This window comes from Sarcophilus harrisii, chromosome 1 (genome assembly GCF_902635505.1).
Source record: "Sarcophilus harrisii chromosome 1, mSarHar1.11, whole genome shotgun sequence".
Taxonomy (NCBI): domain Eukaryota; kingdom Metazoa; phylum Chordata; class Mammalia; order Dasyuromorphia; family Dasyuridae; genus Sarcophilus; species Sarcophilus harrisii.
The window spans coordinates 119,160,465-119,185,159 of NC_045426.1; the positions used below are offsets into that span (position 1 = coordinate 119,160,465).

A 24,695-nucleotide genomic window follows, 5' to 3' on the forward strand; every position below is an offset into this window, starting at 1 on the left:
ATTTCTTGAAATTAAAAGGCTACTTTAAAGGTAGTGGTAAAACTTTTTTGATACTTTATAAGTTACGCAGATTTAATATTGCTTGTCTTATGAATCAGATAAAACATTTCTTTACAGATGATGCTTGGATTTCTAATCAATAGGCTCTTCAGGGAACTGCATTGTTTCTACAAGTCATGTCTAAGAACTACAAATTATTTTCAAATACTTGAAAATTCTAGTTTGTGGTGGCTTTAATGAGTAAGCATAATGTCTTCTAGGATCTAGGATATTGTAGAATTTTTCAGGGTTCTTGATCATTTTGAATTGCAAAATATGTGTTTATACTTTATCCATATGTGAGCATAAGCCTAATTCTTAATGTACTGAATCAGGCTGTGCAATTGCTCTAAATATTCATCAATAAATAGAAAATAAATCCCATTAGTACTCCATGAAAAAAAAACCGTGAAATTTAGTAAGGATAAAATATGAATTAATTACCCAAATTCAAGATTCAACAACTATTTAGATTAGGATCATAGTGTTCTTCAAATTGAACATGAGCCAGTTTTTAGTAAACTTAAAAGCATTTCATCATACAGGAATATAACATATAAGGAATGTGAAATACTATTTTTTCTATACTAAATGTTGGACACCTTTTTATTTTAAAGTATTATACTTGGATTTGGTCCCTGTAGCTTAAAAATGAATATGGGGAAATTGAAGAGCACTGTAAAAGTGCACCCGACCAGAGTAAGGGCCAGACAGTGGAAATAAGCAAAGATGCAAGATGCCCCAGTAATATAGTTAGTGTTGGTATAGTGGTTAACACAGTGCACTTGAAATCAGAAGATCTAAATTTGAGCCCTGGAGTTTCTGCTCCAAAACTTTTGACCTTGAGTTTTCTATTGACTAGATGTTTGCTTCAATTTCAATAAATTACTGATAGGCTAATGAAGATGGCTTTAGAATCCATATCATTACCATTCTTTAGGAATAAAGTGAGTGGTCATATCTTTATGATCTTTCCTGCCTGGATTTAGGAAGTGGATAACTGATCACTTGAAGTTTTTTCTGAGCTTGGAATACTGATTATAATTATGGTACTTACAGCTTGAAAACTTAATGCCATAGTGTTACAAGTATATTATTAGTTTGATGCTCAGATTGGTGATTTTTTTTTTTTTATCAGTTTGAGTACTTCCTCTTTTGATGTAGATTGCAGGCCCTCTACAATTTAGCAGATGATCATGTATTTCTATCATTTAAAAAAAAAGTCATTAAACTGTGGTGTGGCTTTTGTCAGTGAGTTTCAGTAGAATTAAAAATAGGGTGATCCTCAGATAGCTTATGGCTAGATGTTTGTTCAGAACCTTTCTAGTCTAGAAGGAGTTGCTAGAGTTTGCACTCAGCTGGCATAATCTTTGAGAATCTGAGCTTCTATTCACATTGTTGAAGCATTGGAGGAGCACTTTAATGGAACTTTCTTATTGTTACATACACATAGTATATTGTTACATATACACAGTATATGTAACAAATTTACATAATGTAGAAAAATGCTTACCATTTTCACAATGATTAAACAAGAAAAGTTATAAGATAAAAATTGTAAATGCATTTGAAATTGGAGTGTAGGCTTTAAAAATAACTAAAATGTCTTTAATCTTAGAGATAAAGTAAGTTAGAGTTGGTTCAGTTTTTAAAAATACTTGAGGAAAAGTAAGTGAAGTGAAGAATTAACAGAGAAGTTTCATAAAATTTGCTTTAGCCATTTTATTCTATCAGGGATTTGGGACATGCCTTAAAGAGATTGACCTTCAGTGTGATGTATTAAGTGCATTTTTCTGTTAATACTACATAGTCATAGTTTGTGAAGCTGAAAAAATGTTCCCTGGATATCAAATATTAAGATGTTAGCAATGGATTGGCATTCCTGAAATATTCATTGCCTTCAGCTTTAGTCCTATTCTCTGTCATTCATGGCATCAATCTTTATACCCATGAATCTTCTACATCAGCTTCTGTGTGTTCCTACTGTTTGCACAGTGAAAAGAGTTGGGTGTGAATTGCAAATTACTGTTATTATGATTGTAACAGCAGTAGTAGTATAGTAGAATAGAAAGAATTCTGGATTTGGGATTAGAAGATCTATGAACTTCAGTATTCTCAAATGAAAATGAGGGGAGGATTCTGATGCCTCCTGAGGATGATCCTCTCAAGTGGATGATGTAAATTGTAGCTCCTGTACAATTTAGCACGTGATTTTCATGTGTTTTTGTGACCATTTTGTTTGTTATTAATGAAGTTTTCTTTGACTGTACCACTTTATACCATTTCTTTTTCTGAATTTTACAGTCAGTAGGAATAATCTAACAGCTTGCCTTTTTTCACATTTATTACTTTTGTCTTATTTGCCAAAATATAAATTGTTTGTTGACAGAACGTATGTTTGTGTCCTCTACATCAATGGTGCCAATCCCAAATAGAAATGGGGGTCACCAAACCATACATAAGTATCCTTACTAGCTACATATGGATAGATGATGATCTTTACATATTAATCTAGTTTGGGCAACCCTCTGAAGTGTTTTAACATTTCTCAGCTCTTCACTACCTAGTTAGAGTATTTAGCAGAGTAGTTGCTCAGGAAATAATTGCTCTTTTTCTTCTTCAGCTTTTTTATTCAAATTTTCTTCCATTCCCATTCTTTCCTTTCCTCCTTTTAAAAATAGCTTTCTGGGACAGCTAGTTGGTATAGTGGATAGAGCACCAACCCTAAAGTCAGGCAGACCTGAGTTCAAATGTGGCCTCAGACACTTAACACTTCCTGGCTGTGTGACCCTGGTTAAGTTACTTAACCCCAATTGCCTCAGGGGAAAAAAAAAAGTTTTTCTAGGGCTTTTTGTAACTTATCTCCTTTGTTCTGTAACTCCTTTGAACTTTCCAAATCCTTCTCTACTTATGAATTGAATGGGAATTGGGAAAGATTGAAGAAGAAAAGTAAAAGATCACTTTAAAAAGTTAACCGCGTAGATATATACATTTAGTAACTAAATGTTTAGGCAAAGTTGTATCTAAACACAAGGTAAGCCTTTTGTGGGCCTTTTGGATAGGGCTGGTTTACCTTTCCTTATTTGAGCCACAGGTAAATGAAATACAGTCCAGAAGAAACTCTCCTTCTATCCCTACAGTTAAAAACTTTTAATATTCTTTTGTAGAGAAGAAGTGGTGATCACAGTCGATCTGTATGGTTTTGTTTATAATAGGTAGTGTTGTAAACCTTCCATGTATATATGAAATCAAATTTCTTGCTTTCTCAAGGAGGGAGAAGTAGGAAAGAGGGAGAGAATTTGGAATTCAAAATTTTTTTAATGATTAAAATTTTATTGCATGTAATTTGGGAAAGATTTAATGAGAGAAATAAAAATAAAAAAATTTAAATAGGTCATGATAGAATAACCTTATTTTATTTTTCTCACAATATTATTATGAGGGGAACCTAGATTGTTCTCTTATGGATGAGTGGGTTAAATAGAAGTCAGGAGTTAGGGAGATACTGGCTATATCCAAAGAGAATCATTAACAGGTTGACATCCACTTGGTAAGATCTCTAAATTCAGATATGTGAAGGACTTCATAAGGTAATCGATTGGACACTGCAACTCTTAGAAGTTAAAAGATTTGCCCAGTATCATACAGTGTCTGAAGCAGGTTTTGAAACCAGATCTTTCTCCAAATTAAGTGCTCTCTCCATGATACTGTGCTGCCTTGGTGAAGCATGTACAGTGGTAGAGACACTGAACTTCTGTTAGAAACCCTGTGTTTGGAGCCTTCTTAATCATATGACTTTCATCTGCCAGGAGAGGGAAGATCCTATTAGCTCTATTCTGTGAGGCTATAACTTTGCCTTTTTTGAGTTTTCTGTCGTGATTCTAAGGAAAACTGTTTGAATTTAACAAAAAGAAAGTGTGGTGATAACCAAATTCAGTGAGCAATGGAGCAGAATAACTTTCTTAGCATGTATGTTCTATAGTCAGAGATCAATTATTCTCATTCTAATGAGGGGAATTAGTAATTTCTGTAATCGAACATGGTAATTTACATTTGGCTTTGACATATTTTTCTGATAATCAGTTTTGAATATAAATGTATACCCAGGAGATTCAGTTTAAAATAATGCATTACCACTACCACAGTATCTCTTCCCCAACATTTAGTTGAGCTGTAGCTTGAAAGAAGTCTGATTTCTCTATCCTGACCTCTATCAGCTTCTCCTTTTAGTACATGAGATTGTTTATGTCTCAAACTCATAGGAAACCTCAGTCTAGATAAACTTTCCCTTTATTAAAGTAGATGAATATCTGGATCTTCAAATTCTCCTGGGGAACTACACTACAGGTAGTATAAATATAAATACATAATTCATGATTCAATAAGTGGTCATGCATCCTTTATTCAATGACTCCTGATAATAGAGGAAACCACTACCACCATTACTATTACACTTTTGAATAATTCTAATTATTAAGAAGTTTAAATCCTTAAACCTAAACTTTAACTTTGCCAATACCCCCAGTTGTTTTGAGTTCTGCCCATTGGAACTAAAAATAAATTGAATTCATCCTTGACATCAGAGGTCTCTAGGGTGCTAGCTCTTCCCTCTCCTGCCCTCCCCCCGGGGGGGGAGGAGAGGGTGGGAGGCTGTTGTTCTTCTCCTAGGGGATATATATGTTGATTTTAAAGGTGAGAAGATGAATAGATCACTTCCCATTCTCCCCCTTAATAGCCAATCATGATTCCTGGTCTCCAGAACAGTTTTATCTATTCCAATTCCATAATACTTTGCTATTTCTCCCTCTTCTGCTACTTTGAAACTTCCAAACTTTATGAGCTAGACCAGTTCCTCAGGGCATTTGTAACCCAACCACTGCCTAGCAGTGGCAATTGCACACTTGACAATGGTAAAATCATTCTCTCTATCCTGAATACCTATCGCTTTCCTGGCACTCCTCTGATTGCACAGTCCATAGGAAATAAGAGCCCTGTCTCTTCTTTTCTAAGTTTTAGATATGACAGAGTTGTATAGGATGAATAGGCATGGATCAGATCTGTGATATCCTTCAGTTATTTTCCCTCCCAGACTCATTCCTCTTCCACATTTCCTTATCCTTCCAGTTGACCTGGTTCACAGTTTCAGCATCTAATCCTTACTCACTCAACATATCCAATTAACTGCCATTTGGCTATTATACCCTAACATCTCATCTCCGTTCCTTTATCTCCACTCATACAATCACCACCCTAGTTTAGGATCTTAACATCTCTTTCTTGGAATATTCTGGTTGCCTCTGTCTATCCTTCTCCAATCCATGCTACACACAGCCACTAACATGATTTTCATGAGGTATGGACCTGCCCAAGTCACTCCCCTACTCATTAAACTCAAATGACTCCCTGTTGACCCTAGGATTAAATATTATTTCATCTTTATCTCATCATTTAAAAATTTATAGTTTTGCTGTAGTTTTGATACTCTTAATACAAGAATGTCATATTTATATGTATGTATGTATATATCTATTACATATATCTATATCTATATGTGTGTATATACTTATGTGTATATATTAATAATCTTCCTAATATGTAATACTTGGAACTGAAAGTCCAGATGTGGTATGACTGGGCTAGAATATACTGAATGAAACTTATTTAGCAGTCCCTTCAACCAAAAAGCTATGCCTCTCTTAATTGGCATATTAACCTTTTTGGCTGTTGCATCATACTATATATATATATCACACATTGAATCAGCAGCAGATTAAAACTTGAGGTTTTTTTAAACATGCTGGTATATAACCACATCTCTCATGATTTTATGTTGGCTTTTTGAACCCAGGTAGAAAGACTTTATATTTTTATTTATTAAATGTTATTTTATTAGTCTCAGCCCAGGATTTTAGCTTATTTAGTATTTATGGTCTTTCTGTTACTCTAAAAATGTTAGTTATCGGTTTCCTAGCTGTGTGTGGTCTGCAAATTTGATAAATGTATTATCTATCACTTTATCTAAGTTAGTGATAAAAATGTTTCACAGCACAGGGCCAAGAACAGATCTCTTCCTGGAATATTTTTCTAGAAACCTCTCTTTAAAATAACTATTCTTTGGATTTGACTAGTTCTAAATGATTTAGGCCACATCTTTCAACTCTGTCTACAGGAATAAAATGAGAAAGTTTATCTAATGTTTTGCTTAAATTATCTTCATCATTCCACTGATCAGATGATCTATCTAATAATCCTGCTAAAATATAAGATTATTAATGGCATTACCTTTTTTTTTATTTATTTAAGCTTTCCTGGCTTTTTGTGCTACATCCTCTACCTTTCTAAGTATTCATTAACCATCTCTTCAATTAATGTATTCTAAAATTTTGCCAGAAATCAAAGCCAACTCAATGACTTTACACCCAAGTATTTTCTCATTTTAAAAATTAGAACTATAGTTCTATTTCTTTAGTTGTAAGGCATCATTCTTCTTCTCCAAGAGCTTTCAAATATCCCAGACAATGAGTGGTTCAGCAATGCATAATACAAAGTTGAATTTAGTCTCCAGGAGGAAATAATCAAATCACCTCTACTTAAAGTGCCTCATCTGAACTTGAAAACAAATTTCCTGTGGGTAATCTGTTCATGGTTAATTGAGAATTACTCTTTTATTAACTATGGATGAGGAAATAAGCAGATGTGCTCTCAAGTTAACTTAGCAAGTGATACCAAAGGTGTTAATATATGAAATACAGATCACTTTTAGAATCTTAAGTTTCTAAAAAAAAATTTCAGGCCATAAACACACTCTTGATCCTACCATTCCTACTATTATTGTCTAATATCTTTCTGCCCCTTCCCCTCTTGAAAAAGACATCGAGGCACCTCTCCTATTCTTTCTTCTCATTAGTTTTTAAATCCTCTGCAATCTGGTTCCTGACCTCATCATCCAACTGTAATTTCCCTCTCTAAGTTATCAGAGATTTTTCTTAGTTTCCCAATGTAATAGCCATATATTAATTTTTCAATATCTCACTATAGTCTTTGATTCTATTGATCATCATTTCTTGTTTCCTCTCTGTGTTTTCTAGTCAATTTCCTACCTGTTTGGCTTCTTGTTTTCAGTCTCTTTTACTAGATTTTCATCCATGTTTCACCTACTAGCCATGGATATTTTTCAAAGCTGTGTTGTTGTCCCTCTTCTCCACTTAGATTGTCTTCTGTGATTTCATCAGCTCCCACAGTTTCAGTTATCTCTTATCAATTATCTGAACTTTGTTATTCTCTTGAGATGTAGTCTCAATATTACCAACTGTTTTTTGAAATTTTCAAACCAGATGTTGCCTTGGCATCTCACACTCAATACATCTAAAAGAGAATTCAATATCTTTTCTCCAAAACCCCCATTTGTATTTAGATATCACTGTTGTATCCTGGCTGTTATCCAAACTTGCAATCCCAGAATCGCTCCCAATACCTCAGTATCACCTCCTATATTTGGACCCTCCTCATGTCCCATCTGGGTTATTGCAATAATCATCTATTTGGTTTTCCTTGCTTTGCCTCTCTCCACTGCACTCAGCTACCAAAGTGATTATACTGAAGTACAGATTTGACATCACCCTTCTAGTCAACGAACTCTGGTAGTTCCTTATTACCTCCAGGTTTAAAATTTAAAGTCCTCTTTTTGGCATTTAAAGTTCTTCAAAACTTATTGTCATTCTATATTCCCAGTCTTATACTTTATTCCCTACTACTTATTCTGTGATTCAGTTACACTAGCCTCTTGGTTTCCCCTCTAATGCCCCTCCATCTACTTTGTCTTTGTATTAACTGTCTTCATGCTTCGAATGCTCTCCCTTCATTTCTGCCTCTTAATTTTATTGACTTCGTTCAAAATTCAGCTCTTTTTGGATAGCACCTGCCCTCTGAGATTATCTCCAATTAATTAAATTATATTTATCTTGTATTTACCTAATTATTTATGTTTATTTACATTTACATATAAATATATTTACATATATTATAAATATAATATTAATATAATAAATTTGCATTACATGTAAATATATTTATTTCTATTTCTCCCAATGGAAAATAAGCTTTTTAAAAATATGGCTGGTGTTTTGGCCTTTGTATCCTCTTGCTTAGCATAATTCCTCAAACAGTAAATGTGTGATAAATACTTATTTACTCACTAGTACAGTTCCTATCATATTTTCTTGCTTATAAACACTTAATAAATGCCCTGTTTTTATTTTTTAGAAATTGAATGTATGTGGACTTGCATATTTTAAATCATATAATATAGATAATGTGTAACATAACTATATATACAAACATTGTGCAAACTCTTGACATTTTTCTTAAGCCTTCTCTCTTTTAGAGGATAGGGAGTAATGAAGTGTGTTTTCACTTGATATCACTCTTAACTTCAAGGTATATTTCATTTTAACATAAATCTCTTAGAGACAAAAATGATTAAAGAAAAACAATTCTGAAATTGTTTCAGAGATGCAGTTAGTATTTAAATGTTTTAGATGAATTGCTCTTAGCAACTAAATACTTTCAGTCCAATTACTATTGTGTGTAAGAATTTGTTTCAGCAAACATTTGTTTTGCACCTACTATGTGCAATGCACTGAATAATGTATTTCATGTAATTACTAAAAAGCTTTGTATAATTATAACCCATTTTCCACAACATTGTTACTGTTATTTATTGCTTATGAATGCTACTCATGTTTATCATAATACAGCCTTCATGAGTAGAGAAAGGAACATAGTCACAGAATCACATCAGTCACTCTGTCTTAACTTTTTATAGTGGTTTATTATTTTAAAATAATTGACATTTTATTTGATTTTTATAAAAGTTTTCCTAGGTAGATTCAAAATTCTGTTTAGTTATTTGTTAAAATAATATAAATTGTTTTATACAATTGTTGATTTTACTATACTACTTCTCTCCAATTCAGGGCAGCTAGTTGGTAAAGCAGATAAGAGTACTGGGCCTAGAGTCAGGAATTAACTTACCTGAGATCACATGGCAGCGGAGGGGATTCAAATCAAAGTTCCTTGAATCAAATTTACTTCTCTTTCCATGCTATCATTACATTTTCAGCTCCAGCCATATAGCCCTTTATTGTGTGACAGAATAGAACATACAATCAAATTCTTCTTCCCTAATATTTAGGTATTAACCATTTCACAAGTTTTTCATAGTCCTCCTTATCATAGTATTTTATAAGCTGATTTTGACATTATCCTTGGAAACATTTTGTTGGAGGGGATGCCAGTGTCCTTGGATTGCTCTGTTGTTGTAAAACTAGACTGCCCTCACAAGTGTGGGCCACCACCAGTGTATAGCTATTTAAGGCTTATTAAATGATTTCCTCACATCCCTGTATAAGTATTATTATCCTTATTGTACAGTGATGGGATTCAAAAATGAGTTATTCTTTCCACCAAACATTCGCCATTAACCTATACCTTTTTCCTTCCAAATGCCCAAGTTTACCACCCGCATTTATTTGTCTAATAAGTTTTTGTAACACTCATTCCAGGTTAGTTTGGCATACTTTATCTTATAAAAATTAAATTTGTATACTTCTGTGCTTTTAAATTTATTAATATGGTATCAGAATATCAAGCAAGTCATTTTTGTGGAAATGAATCATTATATTGTCTTCCTAACTAGTGATTAAAATTGTGATTTTTATCAGAATCTTAGAACTAGAAGGGACTTTTAGACATTATTTTGATTAAACTTAAATCTGCCTGATGAAAGTCTTTTAGTTTTTAAGCATATTGAAGAATTATCAGTGCTCTATTCAGTAAATTATTATCGTTGATTTTAAGGTATTTTAGTTCCTAGGCTTTTATTTAATAAGATTAGATTATCTTTTCTTAACTTTTTTTCTTAATTCATTGTAAGATGTTATTTATTTAATATGTTTTATCTTAATTGTCTCAAGAGTCTTAGTGGATAAAATTACAGTTATATATATATATATATATATATATATATACCCTCTCCTTGGTTCAAGATTCAGTGAATGACCCTATCCTTAACTTAGGCTGCCCATCCAGAATATTACTTAAATCTTCATCTCTATAGGCTAGGCCATAATCAGGCAATGAACTTTTTGCCTTATGATTGCCAGATATCTCTGGGGGTCAGGATTCCCCAGTCTTTTTTAAACTTTAATATTCTCTTGTTGGACTGTGCAAATGACTAACTTTTTCCTAGTCAACTGTGTATGTTGTGGTGGCAAGCTGATTGTCTCTATTGGTCTTTCCATATGTAAATTAGCTGCTCATAGTTTGAGCCTCTCCAATCATTTCATTCAATCACACCTGAAAAAACCTTGTCCTTACATCTCTTGGTCTCTGTCTCTATCTAGTAGAACATACAAAAGGACACACTCTTCAAATCCCAGAAGATTAATTTCTTTGAATAATAATAGCCACTTATTTTTACAGTTGAAGCATGACATAGTGAATAGAAGGAATCAGCCTTAGAGTCAGAAGAGCTGGGTTCAAGAACTACCTCTGCTACATCCTAGTTGTGGCTTAGGCAAGTTACTTAACTTATGTTCTGCCTCTTGTGCTGATTTTCTTAAAAGTATAAATTACAGATGGATTGCTGCATGGTGAAATTATAGTACCAGACCCACCCCCCAAAAAACAGTAACTTACATTTATTAACTTACATTTATATAGAATTATCATTCTATATCTCTTCTTTTTGTGGCTAATAAACTTTTCTTTCTTTTTTCTTTTTCTTTCTTTCTATTTTTTTCTCTTTCTTCTTTCTTTCTTTCTTTCTTTCTGGCTAGGGCAAGTTACTTAACTTATGGTGTGCCTCTTGTGCTGATTTTCTTAAAAGTATAAATTACAGATGGATTGGATGGATTGCTACATGGTGAAATTATAGTACCAGACCCACCCCCCCAAAAACGGTAACTTAGATTTATATAGAATTATTATTCTATACCTTCCTTCCTTCCTTCCTTCCTTCCTTCTTCCTTCCTTCCTTCCTTCCTTCCTTCCTTCCTCTTCCTTCCATCCTTCCTTTCTTTCTTTGAATAATAATACTAATACTAATTTCTTTCTTCTTTTTGCCTAGGGTCACACAGATAGGAAGTTTTAAGTGTCTGAGACTAGATTTGAACTCAGGTCCTCCTGACTCCAAGTCTGGTGTTCTAACCACTGGGCCACCTAGCTGCCCCTCAATAGCCTTTTCTTAATTCTTGTCTTCCTCAATGGATAGAGCCCCTCGGTTTAGAGTCAGGACAACTCAGGTACTTAGTGAGTAAGTACTTACTTTCTTTCTTAATGACTCTGGGCAAGTCAGTTAACCCTGTTTACCTTCATTTCTTCATCTGTAAAATGAAATAGCAAAGCACTCATTTATCTTTGCCAAGAAAATCCCAAATGGAATTATGATTGAATAACAACAACATTCTCAGCCTTTTTTTTTTTTTTTTTTTTTGGCAGCCTTTGGCATTGTTGATCACTTTCTTCTCTTTGATAATATCTTCTTTCAGGGTTTTCTAGATGTTGTTCTCTGGTGCTTTTCCCACCTAGCTGACTGCTCCTTCTCAGTTTTCTTTGCTGGTTCTTTATCTAGATCATGTCTTCTAACTATAGGTGTTCCACAAGATTCTATCCTGGGCCCTCTTCTACCGCTAAACTACTTGGTGATCTCATTAGCTGTCATGGGGTTCATTACCATTACTGGACTTCAATTTAAGAGAATAACAAAATTTGTTTGTTTTTTCCCCAACCACCTCCTTTCCTATTATTGTAAAAGGCATCATCATACTCTCATCAGTCTCTCAGATCCACAACCTAAGAGTCATCATTGAATCCTCACTCTCTTTTAGCTTTCCTCCTCCCATATCCAATTTATTGCCAAGACCTATTGATTTCATCTCTATAATGTCCCTCCAATATGTCCTTCTTTCCGCTGACATTGTCACCACTCTAGCACAGGCCCTCATCTTCTCACACCGTTTCTATTCCATTCCATTCTACATTTAGCCACCAAAGTGATTTTCCTAAAGCGCACATCTGACCATGTCACACACACCCAGTTACTCAGTTCAGTAAACTTGTGATTTACTGTTGCCTTCAGAATCAAATACAAAATGTTTTGTTGGCATTCAAAAGCCCTCCTACTTTTCTGTGGTTTTTTATATCTTAACCTCTGCTGCATATTCTTTGATCCATTGATACCAGCCTTCTGGCAAACAGGATATTTTCTCTCTCCATTTTGGGCATTTTCTGTGGCTATCCCCCATCCCTGGAACACACTCCCTCTTCTTCCCCACAGACCCAACTAAAATCATACCTTCTACTAAAAGCCTTCCTTAGTTCTAATTTCTTCCTTCTTTTAATTATTTCCCATTTATTCTGCATAGAGCTTGTTTGTATATATTTATTTGTTGTCTCTACTTTTATATTGTGAGTTCCTTCAGGGCAGAAATTATTGTTTACCTCCTTTTATATCTCCAAAACCTAGCACAGTGCTTGGCACATAATTAATTATTAATTAATTAATTAATAATTTTTGATTGTTTGATTTTAGTATTAACAAAATACTTTTCAAAAACCCTTAGGAGGTAGATAGTGTGTGTTATTACTTTTTGAGAACCACTTGCTGCTGCACTTTTACTTTCATTCTCACTTGCACATGATTCTGTTCTATCTGATGTTTGTGATTATGCCACTAGACTTTCATTTTGAAGGCTTTGCTTAAAAAGAGCCACCCTGCATGTAATTTGACTTATCAAGCTTACCTATTCTTATTACTTCCAAGATGATCTAGAGATGTGCCATATCATTTGATTGTGCATTTTTGTGCTTTGTGTTATACTTAGTATACTTGGTCCTTGGTATATATGGTTTCCTTACCAAATACATGATTCAGGGCCTGACCAAATTACACGTGCTTTTGTGTTTTCGTTTCTTAAGTGCCACTCAGGGAAGATGTGTTGTATAACATGGGATGGCAAAGGTAGAGTTGTGTGATGAAAAGAGTACTAGACTGGGAGCCATTTACCTGGCTGTGTGACATTGGACAAGGTAACCTAATTTTCCCAAGACTCTATTTCCTTTTTTATAAATTGGGGCAATATTACCTTCCTTCCTAACTATAGTAGGATTGTTAATAAAGATCAAATGAAATAAGGCTTAATATAATAAAGGCTAACAAATCCGAGGTGTTGAGGTTATTTTAGTAGCCTCCTAAGAAGTCTTCCCTTCCCTGCTCTCTTCTTCCTTCCCACTGTTAGAATATGCATGATTCTTTTCCTGTCACTCCTCAGCTCCAAAATAAGTCTCTATTGCCTTTCAAAGAAAATTCGTACTCCCATGTTTGATATTCACCAGTTGCTATAACCTTGGTAGTCATTTCATATGAATACTTTCTATATCCACCAAATATATTCTCCTTTCTGACTCCTCAGTAAACTTTGTGTTCTCCTACTTCAATGTTTTTGTATATACTGTTCCCTTGTCTGGAATACTCTCCTTCCTTCCCTTTCTTTGTCTGTTCTGATATATAAACTCAAATGCTGTTTCCTCCATGTAACCTTCCCTTGTCCCGTAGTTGGCAATAGCCTTTATCGTTAGACCTTTTGTAATTCTTTTTACCCCCTTGATGCATTTATAATACAGTGTTGCATATTATAGCTTTCTCTGCTAAAGATTATCATTTTGTTAGATTATGACCTCCATAAAACTAGAACTTTTTATCTCCCTCAGGGCCAAGAATAATCCTTTCCACATTAGAAGTGATCAATGAATACTTGTTGAATTATAATGAATTTTGATATTGCAATAAACTTTGATTTAATTCTGAAAGATCAAATATGCTACCCATGCCATATCCAGCTTTTAAAACAAGCTTCACCTGTATAATTGTATGGCCTTGCTGTTTTGTACACCTTCATTTTAGCCTGTAACTTGATCCCACATAGACCTCTCCCTATCCTTTATTTTATTGATCCTGGTTTTCTTCCTTTTGATCTGGTTGGAAATTCAGGGACCACTCTTAGGTCTTAGCCCATTGCTGATTACTAAGGAATTTTGGTTCAATTTCTGACCAGGATCAGCTTACCTTCTTTCAGGAACTCTCCATATTTGTTCTGGATTTACTGTAAATATTCGTTTAACATTAGCTATATGATAGTGAGGCTGATATGATAGGTGATCCTGAGCTCAAGTGATTCAATAGCTTTTGTCTGCTAAGTAGCATGGAATACAAATATACATCATAGCAATCAGTCATTCTCTTTTATTATTACCCAAATTTTCCAATTTATCCAATATTATATCCAAAAATTCATTTACATTGGTTTGCTTTTCTATTTCTTTGTTAATCGATGCATTGTTGAATGGTACATTGCCTATGTTAGGTTCTAGTGACAACCTCTAGTTTTTTTTCAGAGAGAATTCTAAGAGGTTTATTGATCAAACCCATATCTGATCTTATCAAAATTTCCAATAATTGGTTTTTTGGATTCTATCTGAAGGCTTTCAGAGATGAGGAAGTTATGAAACAACTCTTGAATAGCTTGAATTATAAAGAGATTATTTAGATTGTGAGTTCCTTGAAATTAGGAAATGTCCTTTGTCTTTTTTTCTAAATCTCTAGTACTTAGCACTATGTTTGGCCCATGGTAGGTGCTGAACAAATGCTTGTTAATTGACTGACTTTAGGTGAATGGAAATTTGCTTCTTTGCAACTTTTAATCAATGCTTTTAGTTTTAGGTTCTGGTTTCAAGTAAAACAAATCTAGTGATTTTTCAGTATGACATATTTAAAGATCCCTATTATATCCCACTAAGTCTTTTTTCCCCCTTCAGGCTAAACACGCTCACTGTCTCTAAGTTTTATATGGCATTCTGTCTGAATAAAGACTAGCTTTTCATTATCCTTCCTAAAAAGTAGCATTCAAAATTGAACAATGGTATTGTGGATATGGTCTTCTTGAGCCATAATGCAAACAGGGGCATTGTCATATCCTTTGGTCTGAATATTGTCGTCCTATAAATTCAGCCTTCCGTTATGTTAATATGATGAGCTTCCATATCACATTGCAAATCTTTGATTGTATATACCATGTCTCTTGTTCATCTTTATGACTGTATCTTATTGTTCTATAGAGATATGTCCTCTTTACTATCTTTTTGATCTAACTTGAAATTGAAGGGATTTTAGTGGTTCAAATGCATTCAGGTGCCAGTTTGGGAGTCAATGAGACCTGGATTCAAGTTCCAGCTTTGACATCTTGGTTTTATGAAAATCATTCAACCTCTCAGTGACCTAGATGATTCTGTGACATTAAGTTATGGATCAGGTTTTAATCTATATCAGTAGAAAGGACTGAGTTGCCAAAAATCCTATTCATCAAAGTCATACATCCATTTAAAAATCAACTAACCAACAAACCCATAATATTGTGCTATAATCTTTCTAGCTACTTTAAAAAATGTTTCCCCTGCGTTTCTGTCCTGAAGATCATATTCAGTAACCTGACAATAATGATCTATCTAGAAAAATAACAAATTTTTGTGGAACCAGATGTGCCAAGTTTACTTTTCTCCCTCCAGAATAAAAATCAGTCTCAAAAGCTGAAGGCTAGAAAAATAAAAAACACCCATGATCAAGTGTCTATACACATATCTATACATACATATATAGATATATCTATATATTAGCTTGTGCTATTTATTTGTGTGTGTGTGTGTGTGTGAACATAGGATCTTGAGCTGAAAAAGACTTTAGAGGACATCTAGCCCAGTAGTATCAAACTTAAATGAAAGTATCCATGCAGGCTGTATGTTTACTTAGAAAATCACAAATCAACATTAACTATGTTATGCTATATCTTTATTTTTTTTTTTGATAAATTTCCCAATTTTTAGTATGATTCAGTCTGTCCTCTGGAGGTTTACTGGCTACTAGAGGCCTGTGGGCTCCTAAGTTGATACTTCTGCTCTAGTCCAGGAGTCCTTCATTTAAAAAAAACTAGGAATCCGAGGCAGAAAGAGATGAAATGATTCACTCAAAGCATATATACTGTAGTGGCAAAATCAAAATCTGAGCCTGTATTTGATTCCATTGCCTGCATTCTTCTATAGCAAGCTGCCTCACTAGGTACTCCTTATGTGTTTGTAGAATAGCTTAGGTTAGGGTTTAGTGCTATATACCCTTGCAGTTGACTAGATTAACTTCCTAAATCCCAGCTTTGGTGCTCTATAAAAACACTCTCTATTTTATATAACCTTAGAGTTTTAGAGATGAAAGAGGTTTTTAGAGCTATCATTTCATCTGTTTTATTCTGAGTGTTCTGAGAAAGCAAAAAGGAAACAATGTTGTTGGCTGTCCTGCCTAATAAATAGAAGCAAAGGATTATTTTTCTGATAATTTAATAAGGTCTTAAATCTGGTTTACCTTTTTGGGGGGAGTAATTATAAAATTAATGTTCATCTTGGTAATGTTACAATTTAGCAATTCTTTTCTAATCATTTTTTTTTTTTTAAAATCTTGGATGCCAAGTTCTGGAACTTTTACCAACTGAATATTTAATTTCTAAGCAAATTTGCCTTTGACATTTGAATGTTACACTTCACACAAAATGTGATACCATCTCTGATAATGAGATTTTTGGGTATTCATTCTGTCCACTGTTATCAAGATAATGGTCCCTTGAGCTCAGTTACACTGAGCTGACCATTTGATGAGAGGAAGATGACATCAGGGTGTCAAAGTAATTACTATATGACAAACCCAAATCTGATACAAGGTAGATAAAAGAAATGCTTCAGTGATATGTTGAAGCCAATTTGAAACAGTGCAACATTAAACTTGACAGCCAGAGAATGCTAATAGTAGCAAATAATCTTGGCAAGCAGCTGAGGAATGGACACAACTGGAAGTGAATGCTTTTGTAAAATGTACTTCTTAAGGAACAGGTTTTCTGCGTTACAATTTCATGTTTGTTGAATTGAATTTAGGGGATCTCTGATGTAGTTATGTTAATTCTCAAGAAAAAGAAACTAAAGCCAGGAATTGCATATGAAAGAATTGTAAAGCAGACATGTAGAATATTTGTCTTTCAATGTTATTAGTATAGTTTAGGAAAGGAAAGTGCAGGAATTGTAGTCAAGTAAAAGGGCTTTTGTTCACTTATTATATGCCCAAAGATTGTTTGACTACTGATCAGATTAGTTTTTACCATTCCCTGACTTTTTAAAACGATTCTATCTTCATCAGATTTGAGAAGTTGGATATTTCTGGAAAACATGATTTTATTTAATCAAAAGCAAATTAAAAGCTAACTAACAACTCTAGATTCTGATAGGACTAGTTTGGAAAACAGAAGGAAGATATTGGGAGAAAGAGAATGATATGGAAAGAAAAAACCTAAAAGTTTCTATGTGAATTCTTACTCTGTCAGTGTTACAATATCTGTGAACTTTGAAGGAAGTTTTATAAATGAAGCACAATATTTCTTGCTTTTGATTATATCTATATTTGCATCATAACCAATAATTTCTATGCTTTATATTTCTTTAAACTTTAGTTTGTATAGAAAAGAGCTTTATAGCTGCCTTAATTCTGGATATAGTAATTAGAGAATGAATATTACAAAAACTGGCACTTGTCTTTGAAATATTAAAATGCATTGTATATAAATAGGATGTAAATATGTAGTTCTATATATCTCAAGCCTTTCTGCTTCATTGTCTTTCTGTATGTTTATTATTTCATAATGAATTTGTTTTTTGAAAAAGAAAAAAATCAATGAAATATATGAAAAATGTTTTCGTTTGTCCAAGGCTAATGTTGACTTAAATAGGTCTAGGTCTTCATGGTTGACAGCTGCAGATAATTAGCTTTTTCTTCCTTAACAAAGAAAGCAAATGGAACTGCAAGACATTCATTGCCTTTTCTGTCATCATAATAATAATGTATGTATTTAACTTCTGCAGTTCCTTAAATTGATTTAGTGCTAAGCTTCCTACATTACATATAAAGGGAATGACAAGTGAAATCTGCAGAGCATATTTGTGCTATAAAAGAAAGAAATGATTGACAGCAAGGTTCCTCTTTAGAAGAACTAGCAATGTTGTTGAGCTTTAAGGGGGGTTAGATTTAGCATTTTTAACTGTATATAACATATTACAGAATGTTTAAAAGTGGTTGCAACTTGGTCTTATTTTTGTTTTCCTGTGTTTTTGCTTTGGGAATTTGAGGGAGGAGCTTGTGACTGAAGAATAGAAGGAAATCCTCCTTCATCAATATTTGTAATTCAGTTTCATACCAGTATTCACAAATTATGAATCAAAATAATTTTAAATAAAAACATACCCATTTCTAAGCTATTTTCTTCTGAGAAAATCAAAGACTATAAATTAAATATATACAGATAAAGTATTTGGGGTGATAAACCAATATCTATTTTTCAGTAAAAATGTATTGTCATAATTTTTTGTAATGGCATTTTCTGAAGTGGAGAAGGATACATGTTTTTATTGATCAGTAGGATAATTTTCAAAAAGAGCTTAAAATACTAGACACTTTTGCTCCTGAGGCACATGCCTCAACAAAAATGGCTTTTAAGGGGGATGGAGGTTTGTAGTGCTTCAGTTTGTATTTTAGGATATATTTTGGTATTTAACAATTTTGGTCTCCCTGGAACTGGGAGGGATAAGGAAAGGTACCATCTGTTCTAATATACTGGCAGTCTCTATTGGTCATTAAAAAGAACAGCATTTGACTTTGTGTTCTTTCATCCCTTGAAAAGGTGCTACTGATTTGGTTAGCAGAGTTTGGGGGCTTTCTTGCTTCTGCAGTTCTAATCCTCTTTTCCCTCCCTTTTTGGAGGATGATTTAATTCTTGAGGATTAATCTTCTTATAATTATCAGTGATCTACCACTAATCCATCCTAGTTAGAACCCTGGATGGAGTAGTGAATATAACCTTATTTTAAGAATGTTTTTATCTTAAAATAAAATAAACCTATCTTCTGTGATTGCTCACTATTTTTTCCATCCTAAATGTCCTGTCTCAGTCCCAGATAGGGAATTTAGATTTCAGTGAAATTTAAAAGGAACAAAAAGAAAAATCAAGATGAGATGGTTAATCATCTGAAAAGGATTGGTAACTTGGTAAAATCCTGGTCTTGACCTATTATTCTCTTATATTTTGGTCCATATTCTTAGACATTCAGAAAATAAAGTATTTTATCTTTCAAAATCTACTAATAACCAAAAGCAAGGAAGATGTTAAGATCTGTATTGGTAAGTCTTTTACATCTGTCATTTTCAAGCCTTTTTTTTATTCAAAGTATTTCACTATATCACCAGAAAAAAAAAATTGGCATGGATTCATCAAGTAATTTGTATACCTTAGGAATATATCATTTTGTATAGTAGATTAATGGCATCTAGAATATATTTTCATTTCATCTTGTCTCTGTGTTTGCTCATTATATTTTATTGTTCTTTTATCTAATGTTGAAGAATCAGAGAATCTTGAAGTCAGAAGGGATGATCCTCAGATGTCACATAACCAAACCTATTTCTGAATAAAAATTCCTTCCACAATAAGCATGACTTTGATGGAATGGTGAAAGGCTAATTTGTAAAGAAGTAGCCTGGTACATAGCACGTAGGACTTGAGTCAACCTAGCTGGACTTAAATTTTTATTAACCAAAGTCACTCTAAGAAAGTCTTTTACCTCTTTGAATTTCAGTTTTTTCATCTGTAAAATAATATTACTTCTAATACCAATTTTAAAAGGTTGTTCTAACTTATTCTGCCTATTATTTTTAATAACAGACAATAAATTCTACTCTCATAATTTTCATTTCTCTTTAGGAGCAATGTGTTAGAGTTCATTTTCTCACATTCTATAGAGTCCTCTGTCTTATCACAAAATAGATTATTTTCTTTTGTTTTGTAGTCCTTATTCAGAGATGCTTGAAGTTGTTTAGTAGATCTGGAGACCATAGTTCCTTCTGTTGTTACTTTTGTTCATTTATCTGCTTATGTTCAAGGTCTTTTTTTTGTTCTTGAAATCTTTGACAGATTTCCTCCCTTCCCCCACTCCCCCAACCTGCTGTTGTAATTTCCCCCTATTGTTCATTTTCTGACTCCCTCCCCTCAAATTATAGTTTCCTTGGGCAATATATCTCAAAACATCTCAGCCTCTTCTCACACTGGGAAATTCAAAGTTCATCAATCTTAGTATTTGTTCAAGGTGACTTATGGAAGGTCAGAACTGGCCCCAGTTGGAAACTGTCTACTTTCCTTCAAACTAAGTGGAATGTTGCATATAGCACTCTACAAACAAAGGGTGTCCTGTCCCATTCTATGATTCTTTGTTCTTTGGCCTGGCACCATAATTCAGAGCTTTGCAGCATTGATCCTATGAGGTTGTGGCCCCTGTTGAGCTTTTGCTCCTAAAGGGCTATAATTGCATTTTGGCCAGGGCAGATTTCTGTTGTCTGAAGCTGCAAACTTCAGCCCTGGAAAGAGGTTGTATAGGTTGGTTTTGCTGTAAGCCTATGTCAGGTCCTAGGTCTATTAGAGAAGCCTTACTGCTAGTTGTGTTGAAAGTAGGGGAGGGGTGCTGCAAGAGCTCAGGCTCAGTGAGCATCAGTTTGTTTTTTTTAATCTTCAGGATCCCAAGTATCCTAGAGCACAGAGACATCTGAAGTTGTTCTGTCATCTTAAGATATATAATTTCTATGTAGGAGATGTTTGAGAGATTGTGAAGATCAGAGAAAATTCTGGTCCTATATCTTATTGCTCATGTGAGACCAGGGCTATAAACTAAGCACTTTAGAAACTGTCAAATATGCAAATATGAGTTATTATAAGAAGATATTTATTGTAAAGTCTTCCTAATTGTAAGAAGCAATGTGACTTAGTGGTTAATAAAGTGACTTTAGAGATGGGAAGGGCTGGTTTTTAAATCTTACCTGTGACATATCACCTAACCTTTCATTGTCCTATTGAATTTTATAAAATTCGAAGTTAAGTTTATATAACCATCACAACAACAAATAAAAACCTGATTGCTCTACTTATTCCAAAGTATAAATGTTCACACTGAAAATTTAACAAATGGCTGGGCATTCAAGCTGGCTCCAGTACCTACCTACACTGTTATCACAGTCCTAATTAAGTCACAGGACCAGACAAAGAACAATAAAATATTTCTTTATTGTCATAATACATTTTCAGTGTTTCTGCTGATGTTAATTCTTTTCTAAAAAGGAAACTGATCTGATCTTTTATTATTCAACCCAAGAAGATATGTTATGATAGTAATGTATAGAACTGCTATTCAGAATGTAAACTGTAGATTTGATATCCCCAATTGACTGCTTGTATTATTAAAGAGAATGAACCATCATTTAAAAATCCTTTATGAAACATGGTATGGTACAGGGTGGGAGGGAGGAACTATTATTTGTCAGAGTGCATAGTTATATGTAAAACTAGACACATCTTTTGTCATTTCTTGGTCTGTTTCCTTACCTATAAAATTAATTTGGATATGGGACCTGCCTTCAAATATTTGAAAAACTTATGTAAAAGAAGGGTTTGTTCATTCAGTCCTTTCTCATTGACTTTTTGTGGGCTCATTTGGGGTTTTTTGGCAAAGATACTGGAATATCACCATTTTCTTCTCTATATCATTTTACAGATGAGGAAACTGAGACTAACAGGAACAGGGTTAAATGATTTGTCAAAAGTCACACATCTAGTAAAATCTGAGGCCAGATTTGAAGGCAGGAAGAAGGTCCTGACTTCAGGACCAGCCTCTAACCACTGTGACACCTAGCTACCTCAAAAGAGGGATTATACCTGTTGTTCTATTTGACTCAAAATGGAAGTGTAATGGCTAAAAAAAGTAGCAGAAAGCATAAAGAAACATTGTTTCATGAGTAGTAGGTATAAGAATTGTCTGAAAATGTGGAATGAGCTGCTTCGTAAATAATATGACTTCAGCCCTTAGTATCTCAAACAGACCTCATCACTGCTTCCCATTCTTTTTATCTGTCATCAGAAACTTAGGCACTTACTGAATCCTTATGCTTTGGTTTCTTCTTCAGCAAAATGAAGCTTATAATACTTCCCTGATTAATTTTTAGGATAATTAGTTGTAAAATTTATATGAAGTGATACATTTTAAAATATTTTGAAAACTATCAGGTGCTATAAAATGCATTGTATCATCATCATCACTTTATAACATGTACTATGATAGAAATCAAATTTTTTTCCTTTTCATTCAAAGCTCTTTATAGCTTTATTTACTCAAACATTAGGAAATGTTTCCAAATGTGCTAAGATAATAGGTTTTAAAATCAGAAGGAAAAACATAAATCACTTAATTTAACACTTTTGCATCATTTTACAGATGGGGAATTGGAAGTCAAAAGAAGTGAGTCTTTACCAGGTTCACACAAATTGTAAGAGAGTGAGGACCCTAACCTAGGTTTGCTGAACTTCCAAATGTAGCTTTTACCATTTACTAGGTAGCCTTTAAGTAAAAAAAGGTCTTTAACATTCTGTAGTACTTAGTAATTGAATTGATAACTAGGTATTTAACCATATTCACGGTTTCTCATCTCTTCTCTCCCCAAGTAGATCATATAGTTTTAAGTCAGCATACACTATTTCTTTTCCTTTTTTTGTATCTCTCAAATCTTTGTCATTATTCAAAGTAAATATCTACTTCTTTAAATTCATTTATTTCTTTTAAGTATTACTGTGTACAGAATACTGTGGTGTGTTTTGGGTTTTAAAGGGTATTTTTGTGATTTATCCAAATTTATATGATAATGAAACATGGAAGTAATAATTACATGATTATGAAATAGGGTTTTTATTATCACAAGTGATAACAGTGAAAACTGTGGGTTACAAGTCTGGTGTAGTAGTGACCCTAAAAGGTAAAAGTCAAGGAGAAAAGACTTATGTTCAAAAATAATTTCTCTATCTTTCTTTGAATTATAAATCCATTTGAATTAATGTTTATCTTTTAAAATGTAAATGTCTCAGGAGGATATTTGTTACTAATCGATATCTTGGCATAATTAGGTTACCTTTCTCTTAACATTTAGACATGCTGCTCTAAGTAAAGAGCTGTCCACAATCATTGAGATATTTTAACTTTTACTGAGTTAGGAACTACATTGATTATACAAAAATTCCAAATGCACCTCTTCCATAATTTATTTGTTTATAAGGATTGTCTTATAAAGATTGTTTCTCCAAACTGTTAAAATATAGGGATTTTTAAAACAGCTTAATCAATCTCCCTCTCTCCCTCTCCTCCCTCCCCTCTCTCCCCTCCTTCTTTGTCTCTCACTGTCTTTCCCTCTCCCTCTTCCTCCTTATTCCTCTCTTTCTCCCTCTCCCTCTCCCTCTTCCTCTCTGTCCTTCTTCCCCCTCCTTCTTCCTCTCCTTCTCTCTCTCTCTCTCTCTCTCTCTCTCTCTCTGTGTGTCTTTCTGTCTCTGTCTGTCTCTGTCTTTCTGTCTCTGTCTCTTTCACAAACTCAGTTCTTGTAACAATTTTGTGAAACCTCAAAAGAAATATGATGACTAAGAAAGAGGATAATGCTGTTTTGAACAGTAAATGATTTGAAAGAATTCTTACATAGTTCAATATAGCAATTCAAACAGAAATGTCTAAGAAATATAAATTAGTTGTGGTCATGTAACATTATTTTATTTTGCTACTGAAATATGTTTCCATGAGTACAAATAAAAGATAACAAGTGCAAATAAAAGATGTAGAGAATGTGCATGCTCAAAAAAAGACAAGAATTGTCATGTAGCATAAGATAACAGAATGTATCAAGGATTAACCTGGTCTTTTTCATGGAATACTCAGTGTAAGGATCCTAGGTGCTTTTGTGTATGCTTTGAGTTGCAGAAAGTTAAATGAGATTTAAAGACAAATTTACCTTATCTTGCAATTTGAAGTCATCTTCAGTTTTAATTCTTTTGAGATTGTGGCAGGTCATGATTATCCAAAAATAGAATCATGAGAAGAATATTTATGTTAAAATTTTAGTCTTATTTCCTGACAATAGCAATCTTTGTAGTCTCCTCTTATTGAATTCTGGGGCAGACATTAAGATTATATATATATATATATATATATATATACTCAGTAGGATAGATGGATAATGTATATATATGCACACACACACACACATATATATATATATATATATATATATATATATACTTATATGTATGTATGTATGTACATACACAAACTGACTAATTCTACAGGATTATACATCCCATTTTATGTCATAATCTGGGTAATAATGTATTCCCAATCCACTTGTTTTTTGCTAGGCCAATCCAGAGTGATGTATATATCTCATTGAGGAGGCCTTAAAAGTGTTAAAGGGCTAGATGCCATCCACAAACAGGAGCATCTGGACATTTGGTATCACCATCTATAGGGAATCCTTCTAATCCAACACAAGTGTTTGTTAAGCATCATCTCCTAGGGAATCTTCCATGATACTGGGGAACAGCTTTGGTGAGCATATATCTCTTTTATGTCTCCCTTCATATTGATATTTAGAGAACTTAAGATGA

General features: G+C 33.6%; 1 protein-coding gene across 7 annotated transcripts in view; it reads left to right on the forward strand.

The window, feature by feature from the left end:
• The window catches only part of RFX3 (regulatory factor X3), a 314,889-nt gene that overhangs the window by 51,734 nt on the left and 238,460 nt on the right, over window positions 1-24,695 (forward strand). For 5 of the 7 annotated variants that reach the window (XR_004233321.1, XM_031962220.1, XM_031962230.1 and 2 more), the window contains exon 2: window positions 24,447-24,636. The exons of the other annotated variants lie outside the window; for them this stretch is intronic. Coding sequence is in view for 4 of the 5 variants with exons in the window: in XM_031962220.1 (XP_031818080.1) it covers window positions 24,615-24,636 (22 nt within the window). In the remaining variant the exon portion in view is untranslated. The remainder of the gene's footprint in view (window positions 1-24,446; window positions 24,637-24,695) is intronic. 7 annotated transcript variants of the gene reach the window in all.